The sequence below is a fragment of the Carex rostrata genome, chromosome 35 (assembly GCF_964058835.1).
Source record: "Carex rostrata chromosome 35, lpCarRost1.2, whole genome shotgun sequence".
Classification (NCBI taxonomy): Eukaryota; Viridiplantae; Streptophyta; class Magnoliopsida; order Poales; family Cyperaceae; genus Carex; species Carex rostrata.
In genome coordinates, this window is record NC_135952.1 from 358,679 (window position 1) to 385,287 (window position 26,609).

At 32.5% G+C, this 26,609-nt stretch overlaps 1 protein-coding gene and 1 long non-coding RNA gene across 4 annotated transcripts; one reads left to right on the forward strand and one right to left on the reverse strand.

Moving 5' to 3' along the window:
* Nucleotides 1-3,706: 3,706 nt before the first annotated feature.
* On the reverse strand, nucleotides 3,707-5,139 carry LOC144549276 (uncharacterized). Its single transcript, XR_013509647.1, has 3 exons — nucleotides 4,986-5,139; nucleotides 4,089-4,163; nucleotides 3,707-3,985 (listed from the first exon to the last, which is right to left on the reverse strand). It is a non-coding gene; the product is annotated as an uncharacterized LOC144549276 (long non-coding RNA).
* Nucleotides 5,140-12,629: 7,490 nt separating this feature from the next.
* Nucleotides 12,630-21,701, forward strand: LOC144549407 (protein STRUBBELIG-RECEPTOR FAMILY 8-like). Of its 3 annotated transcripts, XM_078298132.1 has the most exons (17): nucleotides 12,630-13,102; nucleotides 13,397-13,529; nucleotides 13,716-13,787; nucleotides 13,904-13,969; nucleotides 14,114-14,185; nucleotides 14,276-14,347; nucleotides 16,632-16,703; nucleotides 16,791-16,856; nucleotides 16,949-17,014; nucleotides 17,474-17,802; nucleotides 18,142-18,266; nucleotides 18,367-18,495; nucleotides 19,256-19,527; nucleotides 19,866-20,001; nucleotides 20,548-20,687; nucleotides 21,066-21,222; nucleotides 21,372-21,701. In XM_078298132.1, the coding sequence occupies exons 1-17, from the start codon at nucleotides 13,027-13,029 to the stop codon at nucleotides 21,531-21,533; spliced, it is 2,145 nt and encodes a 714-aa protein (XP_078154258.1). In that variant the 5' UTR covers nucleotides 12,630-13,026; the 3' UTR covers nucleotides 21,534-21,701. The 3 variants fall into 3 exon arrangements, with proteins under 3 accessions (XP_078154258.1, XP_078154259.1, XP_078154260.1); XM_078298133.1 differs by lacking the exon at nucleotides 13,904-13,969; XM_078298134.1 differs by lacking the exons at nucleotides 13,904-13,969; nucleotides 14,114-14,185.
* Nucleotides 21,702-26,609: the final 4,908 nt, after the last annotated feature.

Below are 26,609 nucleotides of genomic sequence, written 5' to 3' on the forward strand. Positions count from 1 at the left end.
CCATGGTTGTAAGGTGTCTGTTTTGTTTCTTTCAAAAGATTTTCTTTGTTTGTCATCATTATTGGCACTTAATGGTGAACTAGTGTTGTGATATGCTACTTGCAATAAAGATGGCAACATATTTCAGTTTAAATTATTGTTTTTCTTCTTTCTTTTTGTCCAAATAATTGATTGAAGAAACGACCATGGTAGTGCATGTTATACTAGTTATGTCCGTCATTAACTGTTTATTAAATAAAAATAATAATGTTGTAATTTCTATTATGTTGTTATTAATAATGTATGTGACGCAATTACATGTTACGTAAGAATATGTGACCAGTTATTTCAGAGTGTGACCAAATAATTCATTTGTCAGTTATTTCAGAGTGTGACCAAATAATTCATTTGTCACCATGCTTTTGAGGGCCATGACCCGCTTCATAGTTCTCATCACGGACACATGCCACATCAAGGAACTTGTCATGTACTTTTTTTTTCAGATGTTGTGATGTGCTGCGGGCCGCGGCCTACAAATTGTGGGCTCGGCCCATTTGCATCACTACCTACAATAGGGGAAATGGTGCTCCATCGGGAAAAGGTTTTGGTCTTTTTCTCTTGTCCATTCAATCTGACTTGAATGATAATGACAAAACTGTTTGTTTCTGTGACGCATAACTCAGGTACAGCTACCCCACAAACACACATTTCACCCAATTTTTTTTCATACACTTGAGGTACTATTTTGCATAGCACATCAATATTATCAATTTTGTTTTTTACTTTTAAAAATCTAAATTATTGATCTAAACAGTTTAATTTATCTCCATATATAATATAACTGCAACTAATTGTTATACTTTTTTAGATATATTTTTTTACAATTTTTATAAGTAAAAAATCACTATTTTTAAATGGTACGTAATCGTTCGATCAAGTAATATTCTTCCTATCTAAAAAAATAATAAAATAATTCTAAAAAAATGTAAAATTTGATAAACAAGTACATTTTCATATAGAGATTATAGATCAACTGTTTGAATTTTAAAAATAAAGATATTAATTCATTTGTACGGTCACAATGACCGCCAATTAAAGGAAGCATGGAGCACAAGTTGTATTAAAAGCACATTCATTAAAGAGGATCGGATGAGAGATTTGTAGGACACATTACAGGCTTAGATTGACAAGGAAGAAATCTGAAAGGGTATTTAATTCCATCAAGAGATTTTTTATGAAATTTCAATATTAATTTTATTGAGATTAAATAAATTATGGGGAGATGTCAAAGATTAAGATTTTTATCCATAAAATATTTAATTTACAACATTATATTGGGAATATTTAAAAAGGTGATGTAATGTTTTTGATTGGCATGCATCTAATATTATTATTTTTTTTAAAAGATTATGAAAGATTTTGACTAGTGAGGTAGACATTGCAAAATTTATTTTCATTAAACAATGATAGATTTTGACTACCGAGAATGGATGCAAAATCCAACATAGAAACTTTATCTGATATAAATAGAAATATAACCAACTATTAAACAAAATTAATTATCATGAAAAGATTTATTGTGTATCCCTGTTATCTCATTATATATTTTTATCTGGTTTGATTTAGCATGATGTTATAAATAATAGGCTATGCTTCACAGGCTATATTAAGAAGAAATAATTTAATATTTAATATAGAGTACTTTAAGAGACATTATTTACAGAATTTTTTTTTTTAAGATTTATGTTTTTATAAATATATTTTATTTATACTTTATGTAAAAGTCATAAATACAATTAAACTTCCTCGTAAAATTTTATCTCTTATTTCTATCAGCTACTTGAAAATCTAACAAGATTTGATAGATGCACTTTGAGATGAATCTGTATTCTCTCTGGTATTGCAGAGGATCACCCTCACTTTACGGTTTGGGATTCGGGTCGCAATAGGGGGTAGTATTATTGGGCTTTGAGATTTGTGCCAAGTTAAAAAGAACAGTTCAGATCTAATAATTGTAAAAGATTCCCTTATCAGGTATTGGAGAAGATGTGAATTCCTTTGAGATATGGGTATTAGATGGAATCTGTATCCTCTGTAGTATTGTAGAGGATCACCCTCACTTTATGGTTTGAGATTCGAGTCGCAATAAGGGACAGTATTTTTGAGCTTTGAAATTCGTGCCAAGTTAAAAGGTATGGTTCAAATCTAGTAACTCTACGGAACAGTATCTCTATAGTAATAGAGAGGATACGGATTCGTATTGGATGTGGCATGTGGGAAATTTTTTTATAAACCATAATGAATAAATCAATTATTCCGGAACCAGCATGATTACTTAGTTTTTTTGAAAAACCAGAAGGACCGAGTGCTCCATTCGGTCTCCAGTTTTCCCTTTTCTCCAGACCGAATGGAGCACTCGGTCTCAACCATTTTTTCAACTTTTTCACAATTTCCTGTGCAGCTAATGGTGCGGTATATGCCTCCAGACCGAATACAGCATTCGGTCTTGATTTTTTTTTCTAATAAAGTCCATTTCCACCGACAATTCCCATCATTAGAAGTTAGAAATGATGCAGTATATGGTAGCACTTTCACCTTTTGTTTCTGTGCACGCACCGACATAATCCGTCTATATAAGACATAGAGCATGTTAGCTGAAAATCAATTCTCCCAAGCGTATCCAATTCACTCCCTTCTCAAGTTTTGCTTCTCCAATTCACTCTTCCATTTTCACCATTTATAGCTGAAAATCAAGCTCCATCACAATATTGTGTTTTTACATATCGGCCTCTGCATTGTGTTGGTAGCTTTCATCTAAAGATTTTAGTAAGTTTTTTTTTTAATTACGTTCATAAGAGCATCTTTTATTTTAAGATATTAAATGTATTTTTATTTTCATTAGAAAAATCATATAAAATAAATAAATCGATATATAAATATTGATTGACATTAGCTAAATACTTTTTAAGACAAAACATACACGTAATTATATTTTATAGAAGGACTCAAAATGTTTACCATTTCTTATGCTCCACTATATATGGTCAAATTTTCTTGCATTAGGAAATTAAGATTTTAAAAGAAAAATGTAACTTCAAAAAAGTTATAATTATTTAGTTTTTTTTTATACAAAGTAATGAAGTTGAATTTTTTTTTTTTATTGATCTTGAGGGTTTACCATTTCGTGATTTTATATAAAATGAACTATATTTTTTAACATTCTGACATGATAAGAAAATAAAAGTTACATGCAACTTCATAACTTTTATAAATTCTCAGTTTGAAAAAATAATATAAAGACTAAGGTATATTGTTTCACAAGCGCTTGCTGCTTTTGAATGATAATTTTTTTTGTGTGGTGATATACTGATAAATAATTAATTAGATAGTTTTGACAGTTCTTAGCAATTTTTGTGGTGATATACTGCTTTTTGAATAGTCAAATTATTATTTTAACCTGACACAAAACTTAAATTAAATTAAATTCGACTTAAAATAAATCTAAATTATAAAATTATAAATCCCACTTAAATATGTTGTAAAATTAAAAATGATATCGATGATTGATTGTGAAATTTGTTTTTTTCAGGTAATGTCTCAAGTAATAATAAATGTTTATCATGAACGCGAAATTTCAGACGCACCGACCTGCACATTTGCTATTACTAACTTAACGAGTCTAGATGTTAAACAAAATTATACTAGTACAAAATTTCAATTAATAACAAAAGTATAAATTAGCAACAAAAAATATTTTACCAGTAACAGATAAGCCCCACAAACAGCTAACATCTTCCAATGTCACTGTGCACTCCCCCACCGGAAGATGAAAAGTATTTGTCTCGGGCCTCCACCTCTCAACGAGAGCAGTGATCAACCCTTTATCTATCAGACAGTGATGGACATGAACCATCTGATACAAGCCTAAATTTTTTAAACCTTCTTTCATCTTAGGCTGGTACCTAACTGCCATTTTGCAACTACCAGTACGCAGTTCAAAATCAGGCTGGAACGATAATTGACATGCAAAATTTTTTTTACAAAAATTAGATTTAGAATTCAAAAATTTAATAAGTAGATTTAAATTCAAACCGATATTAAATAAATACCTTCGTAGTCGCCGCATATAATTTATGTTGCTTTTGGGGCAACTGCAATAAAGATTGTTCACCTTCCATTTTCCACTACAATATAAATAAATTCATACAAAAAAATATTAACATGCAATTCCAATTCAATATTGACATGCAAATATTGAATTAAATATTAACATTCATTCTATTATTTTTCATTATTCTACAATTACACTGGAAAAATCTAAATTACACTAAAAAAATAAATGATTGCAACAATTACTAAATGCATGTACACTAAATAATTCTACAATTAATAGTTACAATATATAAACTTAAATTACGCTAGAAAAATAAATATAAATTAATACAATTACTACAAAAATAATTTATACTACAATTAAATTACAACATAAACTACATGCAAACTACATACAAATAAATTACAACATAAACTATTTAGTTAAACTACAATTATTACATAAACTACATGCAAATAAATTACTATATACAAATAAATTACAACATAAACTATTTAATATAATTATTTATACTACATGCAAATAAATATAAATTAATACAATTATTTATACTACATGCAAACTACATACAAATAAATTACAACATAAACTATTTAGTTAAACTACAATTATTACATAAACTACATGCAAATAAATTACTATATAAGTCATTTTTTTTATACTACAATTACTACATAAACATTTATTTATACTACAATTAGTCCATAAGCCATTTATACTACTAAAAAATACACATAAATCATTTATACTACAAAAAGAAAAAATTACACAAAAACTATTTATTTATACTACCATTATTACATAAATCATTTATGCTACTAAACCATTTATTCTAACTATTTATTTATAATTTCGGATTATTAATCAAAAATAAGAGAATTAAACTCCATACCTAACGAAACTTGTAGATCTGAAGCTCTTCTTGTTCTCCTTTCAAAAATACACAAACCTATATAATTAGAATTAAAATTAAACTAATAATTAGAGAGTAAAAAAAAAATTTTGAGGCAGCCACGGAGAGAGAAGAGAGACAGGGGAGGGGAGGAAAAATGGTGAATGGGGGAATGGGGAACGCAACACAGAGACGGGTCACTTTAATAAATCTCAAGACCGAATGGTCTACTCGGTCTGGAATTTTCAAGATTTTATGTGGTGCCTGCAGGGAAAACGTGAAAAAATGGTTGAGACCGAGTGCTCCATTCGGTCTGGAGAAAAGGGAAAACTGGAGACCGAATGGAGCACTCGGTCCTTCTGGTTTTTCAAAAAAACGAGGTAATCATGCTGTTTCCGGAAGAATTTATTTACTCATTATGGTTTATAAAAAAATTTCGGCATGTGGGCACGAAGGTTGACTTCTGCGTTTGGGCCCCACCTGATCAATTTCTATTGGGTAAATTTCGTTGGAGGTCACTAAACTTTGTTATTTGTCACGAATTGGTCACTCAACTTTGATTTGTCCCTTTTGAGTCACTCAACTTTGTTATTTGTTCCAATCAAGTCACTCAACGTTTTCCATCCAAATTTTTAACGGAATATGCTAATTCCGTTAGTTTTTTGGATGGAATATGCTAATTCCGTTAAAATTTTGGATGGAATGGATATATTCCGTTAATTTTTTGGACGGAATAGGAATATTCCGTTAAAAATTTGGATGGAAAACGTTGAGTGACTTGATTGGGACAAATAACAAAGTTGAGTGACTCAAAAGGGACAAATCAAAGTTGAGTGACCAATTCATGACAAATAACAAAGTTTAGTGACCTCCAGCGAAATTTACCCATTTCTATTTGATGGGCTTTGGCCTTTGGGCACCACTAACTGCTGGTCCTAATTAACGACTATGATTTCCATTATGTTTTTAAACTTTTCCTTCGATATTTTTCATCAATTTGAATAGCAAAACACACGAAGATTAAGAGAAAGGAAAAAAGAATACTATGTTACATTACCTATATATGATATTCTTATACGAAATTATAATGTTTTAGAGCCCACACCAATAAAATTTCAAAATTTATCAAAATGACTTCAAGCGATAAATTTAAATTATTAAAATTGAACTACTTCATGAGTGATATGTTTATAGAGTGAGTCTATGGTACTATGCATATCACGGGTTGTTACCGTGCTACGGCTCTATATTCGAGTTTTCAAACCCTAACGGTCGATCCGAACCGTTCATCTTGTTCTTCATATTAATATGTGTTTGGAGACCAAATTTTACATTTTTTTTGAAAAAAATTTACTATTTTTTTAGATATTTAGAAAATCACTTGATCTGAAAATTCTGGACCATCCAAAAACAATGATTTTCAATATATCTAAAAAATAGTAAACAAATTTCAAAAAATGTAAAATTTGGTTTCCAAACACATATTAATATGGAGAACAAGATGAACGGTTCGGATTGACCGTTAGGATTTGAAAACTCGAATATAGAGCCGTAGCACAGTAACAAATTGTAATATGCATAGTACCATAGACTCACTCTATGTTTATATATCAATTTTTAAAATTAATTAATTTAATATAAAATGAAGCGGTAAAAAAGAGAGTTCGTAAGTTAACTTTAATGTAAAAACTGCAGGCTTAGATGTACATAGCGATAAATTTAACTCTTTACAGAGAGGTGGTGTGTTCAATTCTCGAGAATATCATTTAAAGATACTGAGATGTACATAGCTCTTCAAATTAATTAGAAAATTCATAAATTTCACATGTAAACGTATCACGTAATATAATTTGCGAAGTAGATCAATTTTGATAATTTGAATTTGTCACTCATATATTATCATCTGATTCATTTTAATAGATTATATTAATATAAAAGAAAAAAAACAATTGAAGTCATTTGATCAATTTTGAACGATTCAGATTAAAGAATAGGAGGGTCTTCCTTTTTTTTTTGTGAAGAGAAGAAAAAGAGCAAAGTTGCTTCGAAGATAGTGCATTCCGTTCCGTACTATTCATAATTTTGTTTACAGCGAACGAGATGAGAAAGGCAATTGCAGGGACCCGGATTCATTTGTACTCGACAGAAGTTGCATTAATTGTTGGTTGTTAATTTGACTTGTTATGATAATTCATCGTACCGTTATTTGTTTTCACCAACCAACAATCCAACGTATACATATTTGCCAAACAAAATTATTAAACTCAGCTGGCAACCCGTGATTGTAAATGATTAGTGGGGGTATAATATATGGAAGCAGATCAACTGCCTTCCGGGTGCAGGAAAATCCTACCTTCTCAATCACTGCAGTTGGAGCCGGTTACTCTTAAAGAGAACCGTTCACTGTTAATTTTTGAAATTGGGACTCACTGACAATGACTCTGGGAGCAAAGAATTCAAGCTCATAATATATATGCTCAAAATTCATTTTATTCAATAAATGCATTTGACTATATGACCCGTTGAAATACATATTTCAGAAAAAATAAGCTACAAGTAGCAATGGGAAATTGCCGAAATTTTTATTTATACCATATTCTTTAAAAAAAAAATCAAAAAAGAAAATCATATTTTATGGAGAAATCTAAGAATATCTGGGCTACTAATTGAATATGCGATTCCATTTTTGAGATCCCAGATTGAATTAGAAACTCCTCAAAAACCAAAAAATGCATTGTAATAATGGTATGATTTTTGGAATGATGCCGCAAATTGAATTGACGGTCCTGATATTTTTGAAATTCCCCAATTTCAGAGATATTTTGATTTATTCTTTTTTTTTTAAATGATATTAATAAAAATTTCGGGGGAAATTGGGAATGCTATTTTTCCTTGTGTTTTCTTTCGCTGGTTCTCCCATATTGAATTCCATCCATTTTTTTTTTTTTTTTAAATTATCAAATTTGGGTGACAGTTTATCCGGTCCAGCAGATAAGATATTCCATTATGTTGTTTCTATATTTCTAAATTTCACAAAATCTTACCATTATATCGATATTTTATTTTATATTTTTTTTCTATTAATGAAAAAATCGGCAACATGACTACATGAGGTATCAACCTGTGTACGGGCTTGTCGTATGCGCAGTAATGTGTGTTCGTGCGAATATTAGGAGCTAAAAATTTAGCCCCGCGTAAGAAAATTTTCTACACATGCTCAATCCGGCCGTTCAATTGCTTCGTGATCCGTACAAGAAGAGTCTATTTTTATTTTATTTTAATATAAATCTCCACCTTTCCTATCATAAAATAACTCCAACAACATACACCATTGATACGTTCATAAAGCGGATCGGACGATTCTAGAACTCATCGGACCCAAAAGTAGGTATGATGTCAATCGAATCTGCTCTGTTCGATTTCGTCGCAGTTATGTGTGTTTGTGCGAATATCAGAAGCTAAAATTTCAGCCCTATGCAAGAAAATTTCTACACAAACTTAATTTGGTCGTTCGATTGCTTCGTTATTCGTACAAGCACAATCTAAAAAAACAAATAAACCTAGCCGTTTGATTGCCTTGTGATCTGTACAAGCACAATCTAAGCAAAAAAATATATAAACCTACACATTTCCGAATTCGTATCCTATGCATTAACTCAAAAGGAAATCTTTTGAGTTAATGAATACTGACTATCCGATCATGCAGACTAGATCCACACTAACATTAAAATACTCCTATATCATAAGCAGAGACCGAATTGATTCCGTTTAAAATTAGACGGTTGAAATTCATTAACTCAAAATATTCCTTCTTGAGTTAACGCAGAGGATACGCATTCTGCATTTCCTATCATAAAATAAGTCCAACAACATACACCATTGATGCGTTTTTTAAATTATCTAAATGACATAGATGGACGGTTGTGATGCAACTGAAATTTAGATGGTACAGTACCAGTACATCAGCTGGCCTCCGTACAATGCTTTGCTCTCCTCTTTTTTGAGTGCGTATCCTCTGAGATATCTCATATTTTGCGTGAATACCGCCGGGGCCAGTATTATTTGAGCTTTGAGATTCGTGCAGAACGTGTTTGAACGGTTGAGATTTTCCAGAAAAAGTCACACAAAATATGAGATAACTCAGAGGATGAGAATTCCCCTTTCTTTTTTTGGGAATGCTGATAAACTTGGTTATTGCGCCAACAATTATTTATTCCTCTTTTGATTTGTACATAACGTATCTGATCAACTAGTAACAGTCACAGCCAAAAAAAGTTCATCGATCGGATATCCCTCTACAACTTTTAAGACACAAATTAGTTTTAAGTTTTTTTAAATCCTTCTTCTTTAAGCTTCAACCCATCATTATTTAATTATTTTAAAAAGGACCTAATGTTTAAAGAAAAATACTTCAACAGTGAAATTCAACAAGTTCATGGCATTACAACCGATGTTTTAAAATGAAATAAAGCACCCCTGTTTCATCATAATTCGATAAATAACCAGACCGTAGGGGCATTTGGTGACCCTAAAGACTGAGGTCTATCAAATACCCTTGCGACCCCAGCCTGAGGTCCGCAAAATGGTTATGCAGCCCCAACATTTGTTTTTTACATAAAGTTTATTAATAAAAAACAAAAAAAATTGGTTTATGCGTCGAACCTTGTAGTACAATTAGCAGTTATATTTCTTGTTATAATTTATTAACAGACCTTGTAGTACAATTCAGACCTGCTGGCACATAAATCAATTCTTTTTTTTTAGTTGATAAATCTTTTCTAAAAAAAAAATTAGGGCTGCGTAACCATTTTGCGGACCCAAGCTGGGGCACAGGGGCATTTGACGGATCCCAATCTTTAAGGCCGTCAAATGCCCCTACGGCTTGGGTGTTTGTCGAATTTCTAGGATTTTGGAGTGATTTGTTTTTTTTTGTATGCTATAAATAAAAATTTCAGATTTTAAAATACAGTTTTATTCATGCATATGAAAGTAAAATTCATAGTCATGACAATATTCAATCCATAAATAATAGTTATGAAATGTATTGTATAGAAACTAACTAGAAAATATGCATATGCGTCCGCGTGTAGTATTATGTGACTCCATAATATTTTGAACGTGACAACAAGCTGCATATACATATACAATCTATGCAACCACATTTAAGAACATTAATTACAACGATATTTTCGAATTATAATTCTAAAAGTAATTTATTGTTAAAGGCAAAGATCTTTATTTTCGTCAATTGCGTGATAGCTCTCAACTAATCCAAAAGTTTGACAAATTGTGTGTGTGTGGGTAGTGTTAGGGGTCCGTATCTTCACAGACATCTGAATGAGAAAAATTAGCAACGAGACGATTTAAATTAATTTCAGTTAAATTAAACTCAATTCAAGATTTTTTTTTAAACTATAAATAAAAATAATATTTTACTAAACCAACTTGATTGCTTTGACTTTTACAAAAATCATAAGAACCGAAACGTCATTTCAGTTCAAATTTTTTTTTTCGGAACCGAAATATCAATCACCTCGAACTAAAATGGTATTTCAGACCAAAATGGTATTTCGGTTCTTATAGTTTCTGTAAGAATCAAAGCAATCAAGTTGGTTTGGTAAAATATTATTTTTTATTTAAGGTTTTAAAAAAAAATTCTCAATTCAGTGCCTATAAAACATTATAGAAAGTTCGTTTTAAGACTTGTGATCAAGTTCCTTGAAATACACATCAATCATCATTTTTTATAGACATAATCGTACATAATTTATATTTCAAATTTTAATTTATTAAATCGTCAAAAGAAATATTATCAACTTATTTTTCATTGTAATTTGATTGGTAGCCGACACTTAGCTGACACTTATGTACACGTGGAGTGTTATTGGAATAAAATAAACAGCTATTGCAAATTATAAAAAAAAAATAGAAAGTGTGTATGGGTTCTAGACTTCTAGTGCGAGCAACCTGCCACGCATCCAACGCCCATATCGTTTCAGTGGAATTGAACCAACTCTTTCCTCAAAAAAAAAGAAAAAAAGAAAAAAAGAAAAAAAAAGAAAAAAAAGAAAAGGAATTGAGGAATTGAACTCACTCTGTTCCAGTTGACCAGTTTTATAATTCCTCTAGAATTGACACCGTAAAATTAACCTAGAATTTCATGTACTGATTATAAATAGAAGGGGTAATTTCAGGTATAACTTTTCAAAATTTCGAAATTACTTTTTTCTTCTTCTTCTAGAATTCATAATAATATTTATTCTTCTAATTAAAATATCACAAAACTAAGGAGAAAACGAATTCGGATAATTCAGCGGATTAGATACGGACAATTATTAAATACAACACAGAGATCCGAAAACTGATTAGGATTCGGATTCAAAAGCTACTTGAAAAATGAAACAGATATCTACGCTCTCCGAATATGAAATTACAGCCTTTTAGTACTGCTTTCTCTGTGCTGTCACTTCTCACTAGTGAAGCGAATGGTTATATACTCATGGGTTTATGTTTCAATATCCTTGTGGGACTTAAAAAAATAAAAAAGACATTGGATCACGACCATTAAATCTGATCTTTCTAAATATGTTGAAATCAAGATACATTTTCTATTTTCATACATCTAATTTTAATAATTTCTATGGATAAAAAAATCTCTAGAAAAACCGACACCAAGCCCTAAGATATCCGAAATTCTAGCTGTACAAATTACAGATTATATTTTTTGTTTGGTTGTTGGAGACAGGTTCATTTATGACTGTGAAATACTCAGGATCAATAAATGCTTCCATCACGAGAAAAAAAAAAGAAAAAGAAAAAGAAAAGTGAACAAAAATTGTAGTAGTAAAAGTAACAAAAAAAAAGGGTAAAGATACACAGAAATATTTACTTCATGCAGCGCACTAGTAGTATGCAACTATGCATCACTGTTTCAACTCTATGGTCCTTGTGCTGCCGGAAGTAAACATTGCTTTGTCAATATATTTACCCCTCAAAAATTGCGGAGAACAAAACAAGGCGAGAACCGAACGGATTTCATATCACCCAAGTTAACTCAAATTTTGAGTTGATATCAGGACCGTTTGATCTCCTTTGGCACGAATATTAAAGGGATACTGTGGATTGGTATGGTTCGGATCTAAACTCAACATTTGAATTACGTTAGAGGAATTGGACTCAGAACCGAACATGGAATCTCTTCTTCCTTTTTTTCCTTTTGTTTTGTCCTTTACCAAGCCGCTCACCTGTTTGCTTGTAAAGAACCGAACCATATACAGTAACACTAAAAAATGGGTAAAAATTATTAACAGAGTAGTTTTCACTTCATGCAACGCAAGAATCATATACACTGTTTTAACTCGATTATCCATGCTCTGTATGAAAAAAATTGCTCTGTCAATATATTTACTCGTCAATTACGGAGAACAAAACAAGGCAAGGAAGGAAGTCTCTTTCCTCTGAGGTAACAGAACATTTTTGTTCAGATCCTCTGAGGTGGAATGCACGGGTTTCTTTTAATATTCGTGCGAATTCTGATTGCACGGTCTTGATCTAAAGATAAGTATCGTGTTACCTTAGTGATATGAATTGAGAACGAAACACGGAATCTCTCCTTCCTTTTTTTTCCTTTTGTTTTGTCCTAGCGAAGCCGCTCACCTGTACCTGTTTGCTTGTTCTCTCTGGTTCTTTTCTTTCTTCGTCTCACCTCACCAGCTCACCTGCTCCCTCACCAGTACCTCCACTATTCAATTCATTTTTATTCCTTCAATTCCTTATTCGTTTACTTAATCATTCTAAAGGAGAAGCATTTCAATTCCTTGCTCATTTAAGGGAAAGCAAAGATAGCAACTCAGCGACATTAATCTTCGCCGACACTGCTTTCCTTTCCTTTCCTTCCCCAAGCAACCATTTTTATTCACCCTTTACAGCTGTCTCCATTCTCTTAAATCCTTTTTTTATTTGTTAAATCAGTTCATATCCACTGTCTCTCTCTCTGAGAGAGAGAAAAAGAGAGAGAAAGAGAGAGAGAGAGAGGTTGTTCATGGCGGCATGGGCAACTCTCATTGCGATTTTAGCTCTAGTTTCCTTGGTCCGATCAAACACCGACAACTCTGATAGTAAGTAACTTTTTTTTTTCTTTGTGCAATTCAAAGTTCTTCTCTTTTTATTTGTTCTTCCTTTGTTTTTTTCTTTTCTAAATTGAGGCTACACTTTTGAAGTTCCATTTATTTAAACCAAATCAGTCAACTCTTTTCTGACCCAATGTAGTGTGCGAGGTGTCATGCAATGTTAACGTTAGATTCTCCTAATTTTATTTTATTGGCGCTGATTAATTGACTCAGGGAAGGAGAAAGACTAGATCTTTGACCTATTTTAATTTTTTTAATTTTTTCTTCTCCTCTTAATTCCAGTTCAAGCTCTAGGTGTTTTGTTCACCTCACTAAATAGTCCACCTCAGCTGACGAATTGGGCCCCGTCGGGTGGTGATCCATGTGGCAATTCCTGGAAAGGGGTTTCCTGTTCTGGTTCGGCCGTCACTGCCATGTAATTTATCTTCTTTTCTGGTACTGTATTTCGGTACATTACCAGTAACCATTCATGTAATAATTAGTTGGTTTATTTTTCTGATTAATATGTGTTGATTTTGCCTATTTTGGGAATGTTTTTATTCTTTATTTTCTTCATGGTACATCAAACTTGCTTAAGGGTTTTCTTTCTAATTTTTAACAGACAGCTTAGTGGGATGACGTTAAATGGTACACTGGGTTACCGTCTCTCCGATCTCGCATCCTTGAAAACACTGTAAGATAATTTATCTAGAGATAATGTATTATTTTTTTTGTATAATGATTCTATTTGTTTCAGTCAATCTATATCTTGTTGTGTAAGCATCCTTTCTTTAACAATTTTCTTTGTAGGGATTTGAGTGACAACAGCATACATGGTTCAATCCCCTACCAGTTACCGCCAAATGTCACATACGTGTAATAATTTCTCTAAACATGAATTTTGTTTACCAAGTAATTATTGTTCTGGTACCGGTACATGTCCATAACTTGATCATAAAATGGTATGTATTCTTCTAAACATGAATTTTGATTTGTGCGATTGATTTCATGATCGGACAGGAATCTCGCAAAAAACAATTTTAGTGGGAACCTTCCGTACTCTATTTCTCAAATGGCTTCCCTCACTTTCTTGTAACTGATCTCTCTCTCTCTTTCTATTCGTTTCATATTCCCATTGTTTTTCTTTTGTTTCTGATCATTGTTTCTATGTTGTTGGTATAGAAATCTTAGTCACAACTCGCTATCTCAGCAAATTGGAGACGTGTTTGGAAACCTAAAGGGGCTTTCTGAATTGTGAGTAGTTTTATTCTGACCTTTTTAGATTTTTGTTATTATTCTTAGTGTTGTTGTTGCCATCATAGTCAAGTACTGGTATCTTTTGCTTTCAGGTTGTGAGAATTTTTGTAACACCTTGAAAAACTTCACACTTACTCCTTTGACCAAAAATGTATTTAAGAAAATATCCAATTTGGAAGCAAACTATAAAAATGCAGAATTTCTTTAATTGAATTTTAGAGTTGCTTTGCTGTATTTAGATCGTAAATGTTAATTTTGGATTTCAATTCACTTATTTGGTGATTCACAAGATCAAGTCCACACAAATTAGTACCATTTTATGTATGTATGGAACACAAGCTCATATATCAATCCCATTCATAATTAATGAAGTGTCCATAATTGACAATCACAGTCAACTACTATACTCTGGTCCTACCTTCAAATTAAGTAACCTAACAAAGTATATGATGTGGATATATCAGGTAACTTTGGTAAGAATCTCACCTAAGAAAGGTTATCAATCAATGAAATATATTAAATACAATTCTTGCCTAAATTATATTAAGGGTGTTTTACATTATGGGCAAATAATAGCCTACAAACTTTTAGATGCTAATAATATGCAGTGTCATTTTCTCATGATGAGAGAGAGAGAGAGATATCTGTTCAATGTTGGAAAATTTAATTTTAGGCCTCAAGATATGATGATATGAGGGCATTTTAGTAATTTCTAGTGTGTTAACCTTATATTTACCAGATGGGTGTTATTTACAAATATTTCAAAGCTATTATAGATTCTATTTGCGAATATGAGAAATATGGAGGCACATTTGCAAAAAAATAAAAAAATAACTATCTTATCTAGAGCAACTTAAGGTCCCAGTCAAAAGTTTTACATAAGGGGCTAATAACGAACCTTAACTAGGTATAAAATCCTAACAACCACTTAAAGCAACCAAAAAAAAAAGTAAACACATGTCCTACTAGGTAACCAACTCACCTAACAACATAAATAAACAAATTCCTTAAGTTATGGCATGCTTTCTGGCCATAGTCTGGTCACCAAGTAGGGTTAGTATTATGATATATATATATAAAGAGAGAGAGAGAGTTGGGCTAAAATGAGCCATGGAGTAAAACAAGTGTTTGCTCCATGGCACTATATTTCCATTTTGAAAATCCAAACAACCGATCCGAACCGCTCAACACGATCTCCATATTGAAATGTGCCTGGAGACCAAATTTTACATTTTTTGGTTTTTTTTTTACTATTTATTAAGCCACTTTGAAAATCGCTGATCCGGTGGTCCAGAAATTTTTACTGTTCACAGTAAAGCAGTTATTTTCAAAGTGGCTTAATAAATAGTAAAAAAAATTCCAAAAAATGTAAAATTTAGTCTCCAAGCACATTTCAATATAGAGAACATGTTGGAAGGTTCGAATCGGTTGTTTGGATTTTCAAAATGGAAATATGGCGTGGAGTACAAATGTGTTTTACTCCATGGCTCACCCAAGTCAACCTCTCTCTCTCTCTCTCTCTCTTTATATATATATATATTCTGTTTTTCTTAAAACAGCAACAACTAACATACTTCAACCACATAATCCACCAAACAAACATAAAAGTACTCATCGTACTAAACAGCTAAACTTGACCTAATTGAAGAAACTTTGAATAATTGGCAGTTTGTCTCACTACCATACAAGGATGTAAAGTTCGAGCAAACAAATTTAATGACCTGTTTCTTGTTATTGAGTTGGGATATGGTTCGGGTCATTTTGAAAATGAAGAGTACCAATTTATCCCAAATTGCCCAGTGCCCAAAATGCATAAAAAGATATCCTATTGTTTCAGTGCTGCATAAAGCTTATTTTATTCAAGTAGGTGTGAAACCTCACATTTCTACGGCCCTGTGATATTGTTCATTTTTTAAAATTATAATGATGCATTTAATTGATATTTTGATAGTGATCGTTGTGCAGTCTGGTTAGTGAAGTTTTTCTCTTTCAGTAACGTAGTATTTTTATCCAAAGAAATTAAGGTTTTTAGTAAAACTACGTACGTATGTCTGACAGGAAATACAAATGAAGAATGTAAAAATTCTCTACTTAATATATATAAGGAAAGAACAACACCTCAGGAACAATTTTAAAAAGAAGTGTGCAAATATATTAGCGAAAAATTACTCTAAATAGATCTGTAGTAAAAATAGTCAATAAGAACTGAAAATGTTTTCTTAGGAGATTTAGTAGTGGGGTTAATTTGTACTATTTTATGATTTTTCGTCTTCCTTTGCAGAGACTTCTCATTCAACAATTTCAGCGGGAATTTGCCAAATTCTTTCTCTTCATTATCAAACTTAACTAGCCTGTGGGTATTCCTAAAACTTTTTTTCTTAATTTACCTTTTTAATAATCTCATTACTCTAATGTGTTACTTTTTTGGAAATTTACCCAGATATTTGGAAAACAATCAGTTGAGTGGGTCAGTTAACATGCTTTCTGGCCTTGGCCTAAATACTCTGTAAGCCAGTAAAAATTAAGTTTGTATTCTTTTATGCCACTGCATAACCTATGTCAATATGTGACATTTCCTTCCTTTTTTTCTCATCTTAGGAATATTGCGAATAATAACTTCAGTGGCTGGATACCGCAAGAATTTAGTTCAATCCCAAATCTCATGTAAGTTGTACGTGCCAGTTAAGGTAATGTCTTTGATACAGGTACATGTATCTATTAGCAAAGTTTACAACATAACAACCTAACTAATTTCTGTTAAGAGTCCTGATCACATTTGCATTTTCATCTGACATGGTCAACTGTTTGACCCTTTGACTCCTCTATTATATGGTTATGAATTTATGATAATGAGAAATCATTTATGTTTGAAAGATAATATTTGGTTCTGTGGATCTTATGCCTCCAACCCTCCACCATACTCTGAATTCATATCACCTAAGGTAACTCAAATTTTTAGTTTAGATCTTGACCGTCCGATCTGCTTTGACACGAATATTAAAGGGATCCCATGCATTCTGATCGGACTGGATTGGACGGTCCGGATCTAAACTCAAGGTTTGAGTTATCCCTCCTTTCTTTTCATTTCTTGTACTTATATTAAGTTATACAATTCTATTCTAGAATTGGAGGCAATTCCTTCATTAATGGGGCAGCACCACCCCCACCTCCATTTACGCCACCGCCACCTGGCAAGCCACGTACCACTCCAAATGACTCTCCACGTTCAAAAAATGTTCCAGAAGAATCTCCAACCACCGGAGATGAGAAGAAACAAGGTCTGGGAACAGGTGCCTTGATAGGGATTGTTGTGGGCTCAGTTTTTGCGGCTCTCTGCGTGGTTTTAGCACTTGTTCTATGCCTGAGAAATACCAAGAGAAAAAGGGATGATGATGAGGTCAGCAACGGTACCAGTGATCGTGCCGATCCTTTGGCCATTGCTGTGGAGGGAGGTAATGATATGTTTTATTGTTTTAAAATAATGTCATGGTCAAATCTGAGCTTGGTGTTCCATTTATTACATTATATCATTGTAAGTTGTAGAAGTGCGGAAGTGTTGAATTGAAACTCTAGAGCTACTATTTGTAAGTACAGGAGTTGAGCCTTTTTAATTTAAGTTGCAATTAAGTTCAGTTGAGGTAATCTAAAGTATTATTGAGTCTCAATTGAGTTAGTTTCAGGTGCAACTAAGTCTCAATTGATCACCTAAGATGTAAATGGTATTAACAGTGACCTGTCGCTTCTTCCTCGAAGAGATATCAATGCTTATAATTTGCTTATTTCTTGTGTAGAAACAACTAAAGCGGCTCAAGTGCAGAGATCTGAAACTCCTACGGCGAACTTGAAGCCCCCACCAATTGAGAAAGTAACACCTGAGAGGGTATTTGGGAAAAATGGGTCCATGAAAAGCCCAAAGGTGAACTTTGTATTAAGTCTCCATGGACCAGTAAAAATTTTGCATGTTCATATCAAATGTATATGAACTAAAATTGAAGTTGGTTGGGAAATTATGTCAGGTCACGATGACAGCAACTTCATACACAGTGGCTGCTCTTCAAGTTGCAACCAACAGCTTTAGCCAAGATAGCCTTCTCGGGGAGGGTTCATTAGGTCGTGTGTATAAAGCTGAGTTTCCTAATGCAAAGGTAAAGGAAGAAACCTGTACATATGCAAGATCATTTGAGTAGAACTAGGGTACTCTTGAGCTCACTAAGCGTTTGATAAGCTTTACTCCAAAACCTATCGGAATGACTTCAAATGACGAATTCAAACTGTTGAAATTGATCTAATTTACGAGTGATGAGTTTACATGTGAAATTTATACAATTTTGAATTAATTTAGTATAAAGTCAAGCGGTCAAAAAAGAAGGTTTATAAGCTAATGTTAATACGTTCATTTTTTACCGCTTGACTTTATACTACAAATTAATTTAAAATATTTATAAATTTGAGATGTGAACACATCACTCGTGAAATCTATCGGTTTCAATGGTTTGGATTTGTCATTTGAAGTCAATCCGATAGATTTTGGAGTTCAGCTCACCAAAAGGCTTGGTGAACTTAAGAACACCCTAGTTCTACTTGGATCATTTAGTTCTTATTTTTAACTCCCATTTTATCTTGATCCTAATAGGTAATTGTTAAAATCTGATACTAGTTACTTTATGTCTTCAATTTTCTGTTCTTTTCTTTGGTACGTTCTTTTCAACACTTGCTTGAGGTTCTAACATTATTTTTCAGACAAAACCCATCGTACAAACCAAAAAGGATGCAAACATTGGCACTATAATTACTTACTTGAATCCATTTCCAGCAACATTATAGCCAGAGGTGATCAAAATTAAGCGACTCTAGCCTTGTTACCAATCATTGAATTTAGCCTCCTTTTTTGTCTCCCTTGTTCAGGTTCTAGCTGTCAAAAAGGTTGACAGTGCGGCTGTTTCTTTGCAAGAGGAAGACAGCTTTTTGGATGCTGTATCTAGCATGTCACGACTTCGGCACCCGAATATTATCCCACTTGTCGGTTACTGTGTTGAGCACGGTCAACGACTGTTGGTATATGAGTATGTCGGCAACGGCACGTTACATGAAATCCTACATTTTTCTGACGAAACTGGGAAAAGACTGAACTGGAATGCACGTGTGAAGATTGCGCTTGGCACCGCTAGAGCCTTAGAGTATGTTTCTTTATAGCTTCTGGTTTTGGATCACATTTGTGTGAATTGGGTATGTGCCGTATCAGGTTTGAATTGTTTGGGTTTGGTCTTGTCAGGCGATCTTTTGTTTTTTAGACAAAATATGATATCGGTACGTGCTTGAGTCTTTCTTTTCCAGTCAGATTTGGAGTATTCATGATTCTTGTTTTTTGTTTGTTTGGCAATGCATGTTATGCTACATGGTTTGTTATATCCGGAGTGCCACAGCAATGCTGGACTCACTTCTTGGGGTATTTCATGACATTATTTCATTTCTATTTCTTGTAATTCTCACTACCATATTTCATGGGCTTTTGAAGGTACCTACATGAAGTCTGCACGCCTGCAGTTGTGCACAGAAACTTCAAATCGGCAAATATTCTACTCGATGAAGAATTGAATGCTCACCTTTCGGATTGTGGAATTGCTTCTTTGGCACCTAATACAGAGAGACAGGTATCACCTTGAAAATAACAATATACATTCTGAGTGAGATTATGGTACTATGCATAGTGCACATTGATCCGTACTTTGAATCATTATCTTCAATTTCAAGGTTCAAATAGTCGATCTGAACTGTTCAACATGATCTCCATATGAAATTGTACTTTCAAACTAAATTTCACATTTTATAGATTTTTTTGCCTTTTTTTGTAGATAGGTAGAAAATCACTACTTTTGAATGGTCTAGAATCTTTAGATAGGTAGAAAATCACTTGATCTAAATATTCTAGACCATTAAAAAGTAGTGATTTCTACCTATCTAAAAAAATAGTAGAATTTTTTTTTATTAAATGTGAAATTTGGATTGAAAGTACATTTTCATATAGATATCATGTTGAATAGTTCAGATCGACAGTTTGAACTTTGAAAATGAAGATGTTGATCCAAAGTATGGACAATGTGTGCTATGCATAGTACCATTGCCTCACTCGAATTCTTTTCCTAGTTTCATATTTTTTTCTAAAATTTCATTGACTTTATATATTTTATACGTGCTAGGTGTCCACTGAGGTAGTTGGTTCATTTGGATACAGTGCTCCAGAGTTTGCCATGTCTGGCATTTATACTGCCAAGAGTGATGTTTACAGTTTTGGTGTGGTTATGCTTGAACTATTGACAGGTCGAATGCCACTTGACAGGTGTCTCATTTATTGCTTTTTTTTTTATTTTTATTTTTCTTGTTTTTTTCTTGTATGTTTGTGTGTTCCTAACATTGGTTACTATACTATTATTAAAATGGATTTATTATTATTGAGATCTGATGTTTTGTTAAACATCATCTCTGCCTTGATCCAGCTGAAAACCATAATTAAACTTTTTTTTTTCACAGAACTAATAAAAATAGAAAGAAAGAAAATTAGAAAGAGGCTCGACGAGTCACAAAATTAGTATGATAAGCCTATCAATATTGAGGTCCCCAAATAACTTACCAGTATGACTCCCATAAAAATATTATTTTCATTTTTTTTTTGTGTGTCCATACTTTGTATACTCATTATCATTGGTCTCCCAACCAGTTCTAGGTCAAGAACAGAACAGTCTCTTGTTAGATGGGCTTCACCACAGCTTCATGATATCGATTTACTTTCTAAAATGGTCGATCCTGCCTTGAATGGGATGTATCCTGCAAAATCTCTGTCCCGATTTGCTGATATCATTGCTTTATGTGTTCAGGTACGTTACCCAATACTATCCCAATTTTTTTTTCTTTTGAGAGAGATTTTCTGTGCCAGCATTGAAAACATCTGAAAGAATTAGCGACGAAATAAGAATAATTATTACCTTAGATTTGACCATGGAATATTCTGTGATAAATTGTGCAGCCTTCACCTGAATTTCGGCCGCCCATGTCAGAAGTGGTTCAGCAGCTTGTTCGGCTGGTGCAACGTGCCAGTGTTGCCCGGAGACGCTCGGGTGAAGATCTCGGCTCCTCTTACAGAGCTCCAGAGCACGAACAATTTGCAGCACCAGAGAGCTCCTTTTAAGGCAAATATGCACATTTCATTTGTAACATAAACAAGGAACAAAAAGAGTTTATTAGTTTGTTCTTTGACTTGGTGTCAGTGTAAATTTTGAAGGCAAAACAAGAGTGCAAAAGGGGGATGCATTTGTAAATTCTACTGCAGAAATCATCCACTTGCTTTACTGTTTTTCGAGAATTCTTCCTTCAGTTTTTGCTTCTGATGTGTTTGCCATCAGTGGTGAGGCAAGAGGCAAACCATTATAAAATGAGAAGTATTTTGTAGATATTATTGTTGTTACTAAACAGTTTGGGTAGTCAATATACTGTGAACAATTATCTTCTTATATTGTATTACTTTTGGTGAATTTCCGACAATGCTTCGGTGAGTTTGCTGGTGGTTTTGTAAACTGATAGTCCAGCCAGCTAGGCGATGCTCCAGCAATCCTCAGACTAACAGATTATTCAGTTTGTGTTTTGTTGTTAGTAGGCGAATGTCGTGCCCCGTGGGGAGTTTATCGGAAGGTCTTACTTCCAAGGCTTTGTGTTCGTTTTTCGGATGTAAAACTCCAAGTAAAAAGTTCACGAGTTACAAAGGGACAAATTAAATTCGAATAATCAATCCGTGACAAAGTTGAGTAAAAAGTTTACTAGGGACAAATTAAATTTGAATGACCAATACATGACAAATGACAGTTTAGTGAGAAAATTTATCCATTTTATTTTTCTAACAAAAGTAATTTGAAATTCACCTATTTTATTAAGAAACCAATACCAGTTACAAGCATAGTAACATGATTCATGTTTTAATGCATGACCAATGACAGTTTAGTGAGAAAATTTATCCATTTTATTTTTCTAACAAAAGTAATTTGAAATTCACCTATTTTATTAAGAAACCAAAATAGTTTTAAGATATTAAATTGTTGAAACCAATACCAGTTACAAGCATAGTAACATGATTCATATTTTATTTGCGAATAAAACGTTTTTTAGACATTATCGAATCGAGCAGCGAATGAATAAAACGTTTTTTAGACATTACTGAATCGAGCAGCGAATAAAACGGTTGACCGAACTTTAATCAATTTATTAGTGAAAAAATGCAAATAAAACGTTTTTTTACAAATTATTTGCGTTTTATTCAATAATTCGTTGCTATGTAATCCGTGCTTTTGAGGCTGAGGCTTAGGCACCACGTGGGTCTGAGGCAAAATTTTTTAAATTTGAAAGGTACGTGGACCCACCATGGCAACTGGCAACCACTTTAAACCAATTTGTTTATTCATATAGAGGATATCGGTATAAGTACCTACTTTTGATTTTATGTGCCAACCACTTTAAATCATGTGTATTTCTCAAACTTTTGTTTTGCCTTCAAATTTTATTAAAAAAATTGAAAAAAATAAAAATAAAGTAAGTACTTGTAAATTTTTTTGGATTTTTTTTTGCTTCCTTATAAAACCGAATATTTTCCAAATTATACCCGAATCACGAAATTTTTGAACTCGCTGAATTGAACCCGAATTTTTCTTTTGTCATTATGGTTACAAGGATGCAATGAGAGGCGGAGCACATTGATTCAAGGTGAGACGTTGGTTTATTCCTGGGTCCAATTTTTTTTAAAATATACTTCTTTTGTCATTATTTATAAAAAGGGACGTGATATGAGTACCCGCACTCTCATTCCCTCATTATTCTCCCAATTTTATTTGTTCAATCTCATCCATATTTCTCATGATCTATAAGTAATTTTGTGAATCTAAAACCACGAACGTCTTCTACGCAATTTTATCTTTCAAATGAGATCCATGATGACATACTTTCGAGCTTGTCATCACACAAGTATTTATACCTAGTATTTTTCACATATGACACTGCTGACATTTAAAAGTATTAATATCAAGTATTACAAGTATTTATACCTAGTATTTTTCACATATGACACTGCTGACATTTAAAAGTATTTATACCTATGTGGTCAACTATTTTTGTTAGAAAAAGGTTGACGTATGGACGATTAGGGAAATGTGATGCGGAGATACGGGGTCCACGATTAGGGATAAAATACTTACAAGTATAGGTATAAATACTTGCACGATGAGGTATAAATACTTGCACAATGAGGTATAAATACTTGTGTGACGATGAATTCGAAAGTACGTCATTATGGATCTCATTTGAAAGATAATTGCGTAGAATACGTTCATGGTTTTAGATTCGCAAAATTTCTTATAGAACGTGAGAAATGTGGAAGATATTGAAAAAAAAAACCCACCTTTAAAAACGTGTATGATTCTTCTCCCATGTAGTTTAAGTGGTCTTTCTATATAGTTATATCAAGTTAGACATGCAAGTATTAATATCTTAATTTGCAAGTATTAATTTATTGTCCTCCAAGTATTTATACCCATGAATTTAATTAAACTTGGAAGATCACAGTGCTGTGAATAAATTTAATTAAACTAGTTAATTAAGTTAGTTTATTGGAAGTTAAAATCTGTTTAAGAGATGGGGGTACAATGCGGATATTGGAGTGTGGGGATTGAAATAATTATTCTTATAAAAAACCTACAAACATATATCTGTGTATAATACAAAATCACTCTTTTGATTGTCTAGAATCTTCCGAAAATAGTATTTTTGTACTTATCTAAAAATTTGTAAAAATTCTAAATATATATATATATATATATATATATATATATATATATATATAATTTGATCAAGCACATTTTATTATGAAGATCGTGTTGAGCGATTCGAACGACTATTCGGACTATGAAAATAGAGAAAATAATGTAGAACATGATTGGAGCACAAAATCAATAGTGAATTTTAATCTATGTTGCATGGATACGGGTACGGGTATCGTGTCGGATACGACACGGGTACGGCGACACGGCAATTTTAAAAAATCTAGGACACGACACGTTTATTATATATATTATTTTTTATTAATTTATATATATTGTATTTAGATAATTATAACTTAAATTAAATTTGTTTAGAAAATAAAGACTTCATATAAGTATATTAAATATTATACTTGCTAAAACACAATATATATGAATGTTTGGTGTAGTGGATAAAGCTTTTGACTCTCAAATGAGAGATCCAAGGTTCGAATCCCGCCAGCAGGTTAATTTCTTCGGTCCACAGGGTCGGATTGGTGTCCACGATCTCGGTCCACGGGCGCGGGCGCGGCTCACAGTACACAGGCGCGTGTCCAGTCCGTATCAAACGTGTCAGGCCGTATCGGCAGGGGTCAACCAAGTGTCGGAGACCGTATCAGGCAGGTAGGGACACGCCAGCTCACCTGACACGCCATCTGGCGTGTCAGATACGTATCGTACGCGTGTCAGAGGCGTGTCGGTGTCGGATACGTGTCGGACACGGGTACGATGGTTTCCTAGGAGTGTCAGGGTAACATAGATTTTAATCCTACTCTATTTGTAGTTTGTTTCTCTTTATGATACATAATTTATTTTTCATCAATAACTCTTTTAATAGATAATATCTTCACAGCATCAAACAGATGCGTTTCCTTTTTTATATTCATACTTGTGAGTTATAACAAAGAGTTAATAGGAAATATCTTCACAGGTCACAGCATCACATAGATGCATTTCCTTTTTTGGTATTCAATGTTTATGGACGTTTTCACCTTTCTATATTTATATCATTCTCTATTTCTCTTCAACATTCTTTGGTAAGATGAAAAAACAGAAAATATAATCTTGCTTTTCATCTCTCATTACCACCCTATTATTTTACCTCTGTTTAGTACCTTAACCAGGGACGGATTTAGTTGAGATGAACGGTGGTTAATAGACCCCATTTATCACTGTTATCAAAATCAGACCGGACCGGCCGGTTTGACCGGAATAAACCGGATTTAGTTGAGATGAACGGTGGTTAATAGACCCCATTTACGGTTTGGTTTGCTATTTGGACCGGATATACAATAGAACCGGATATATTTAATTAAACTGGTCGGTTTTATATAAAAAACCGGAGTAAAAGTAAAAAAAACCGGAGTAAAAGTAAAAAAAAACAGGTTTTATATTGGTTTTTTTGTCTATTATTGTCATGTGACTATTTTCAATTTTGAATGGAAAGAAACAACTTTTGAGGAGAAAAATGTAACAATTTTTTAGGAGAAAAAGTGGAATCCGATGTGTATTATTCTGTGGCTAACTTTGTGTAGTTATTTATATTTTGTAACATACTTTTGTAAATAATTATGTGTTTAAGAATAATCTAACATTTGTTGCAATTATTTTTTTTATAAACTAAATATTAATTATAATATGGATCATTAGGGGTTCACTTGATCACAAAAACTAAATAATTTTTATGTAGTTATTCAATTTATTTATGAAGTATAAAATATAAAATTTCTTCGATGAAAAAAATATTTCATAATATTTTATTTAATTATTTTACTAATTCTAACAATAAGTTCTACATTTGAGCTACAATAGATATATTATTTTCTAATAAAAATAATTATTTCTAATATATAAATTTACTTTTATAGTACATTGTTAATATGTATATTGGAAATTTTATTACATAAAACATAATTATTTATAATAATAATTATATCTTATAAATAAATATGTAAGTATTTAAAAAATCAGCAGTCAAACCGGTTGAACCATCAGTCTGACCAGTGAACCGTTAAACCAGAGAATTATCGGGTTGACTTCCGGTCCGGTTCTGATAACATTGCCATTTATACTTCAAATAATTGTGTTTTAACATGCTATTTTATAAATTTTTAGAAAAAAATATCATAGTTTCAATCATAGTTGACCCCCATATAATTTACTAATTGTATTCATTGTTTTTATGATTTTCATTGTTATTAATTTATTTGGATTACCTCTTCTATCGGTTATGTTCTTGTAATCGATAGAAAGAGCTATCCTCTTCTATCGGTCAAGTACATAACCGTCAGAAAAGGGTGGTACTCTTATAGTGGTTTGTAACTCTTCTTCTATTGTGTTAATTAATTACTAGCGGTGGACAAACCGTTATTAGATGCTCTTTTTGTTACCGTTAGAAGTCTGCAGTTTTGTAGTAGTGACAGAAA

Coding starts and splice junctions, on each gene's coding strand:
- LOC144549407 (XM_078298132.1), top strand. CDS start 13,027: ATGGCGGCATGGGCAACTCTCATTGCGATTTTAGCTCTAGTTTCCTTG. Junction 17,803..18,141: donor GGCCATTGCTGTGGAGGGAG/GTAATGATATGT, acceptor TTTCTTGTGTAG/AAACAACTAAAGCGGCTCAA. Junction 18,267..18,366: donor GGTCCATGAAAAGCCCAAAG/GTGAACTTTGTA, acceptor AAATTATGTCAG/GTCACGATGACAGCAACTTC.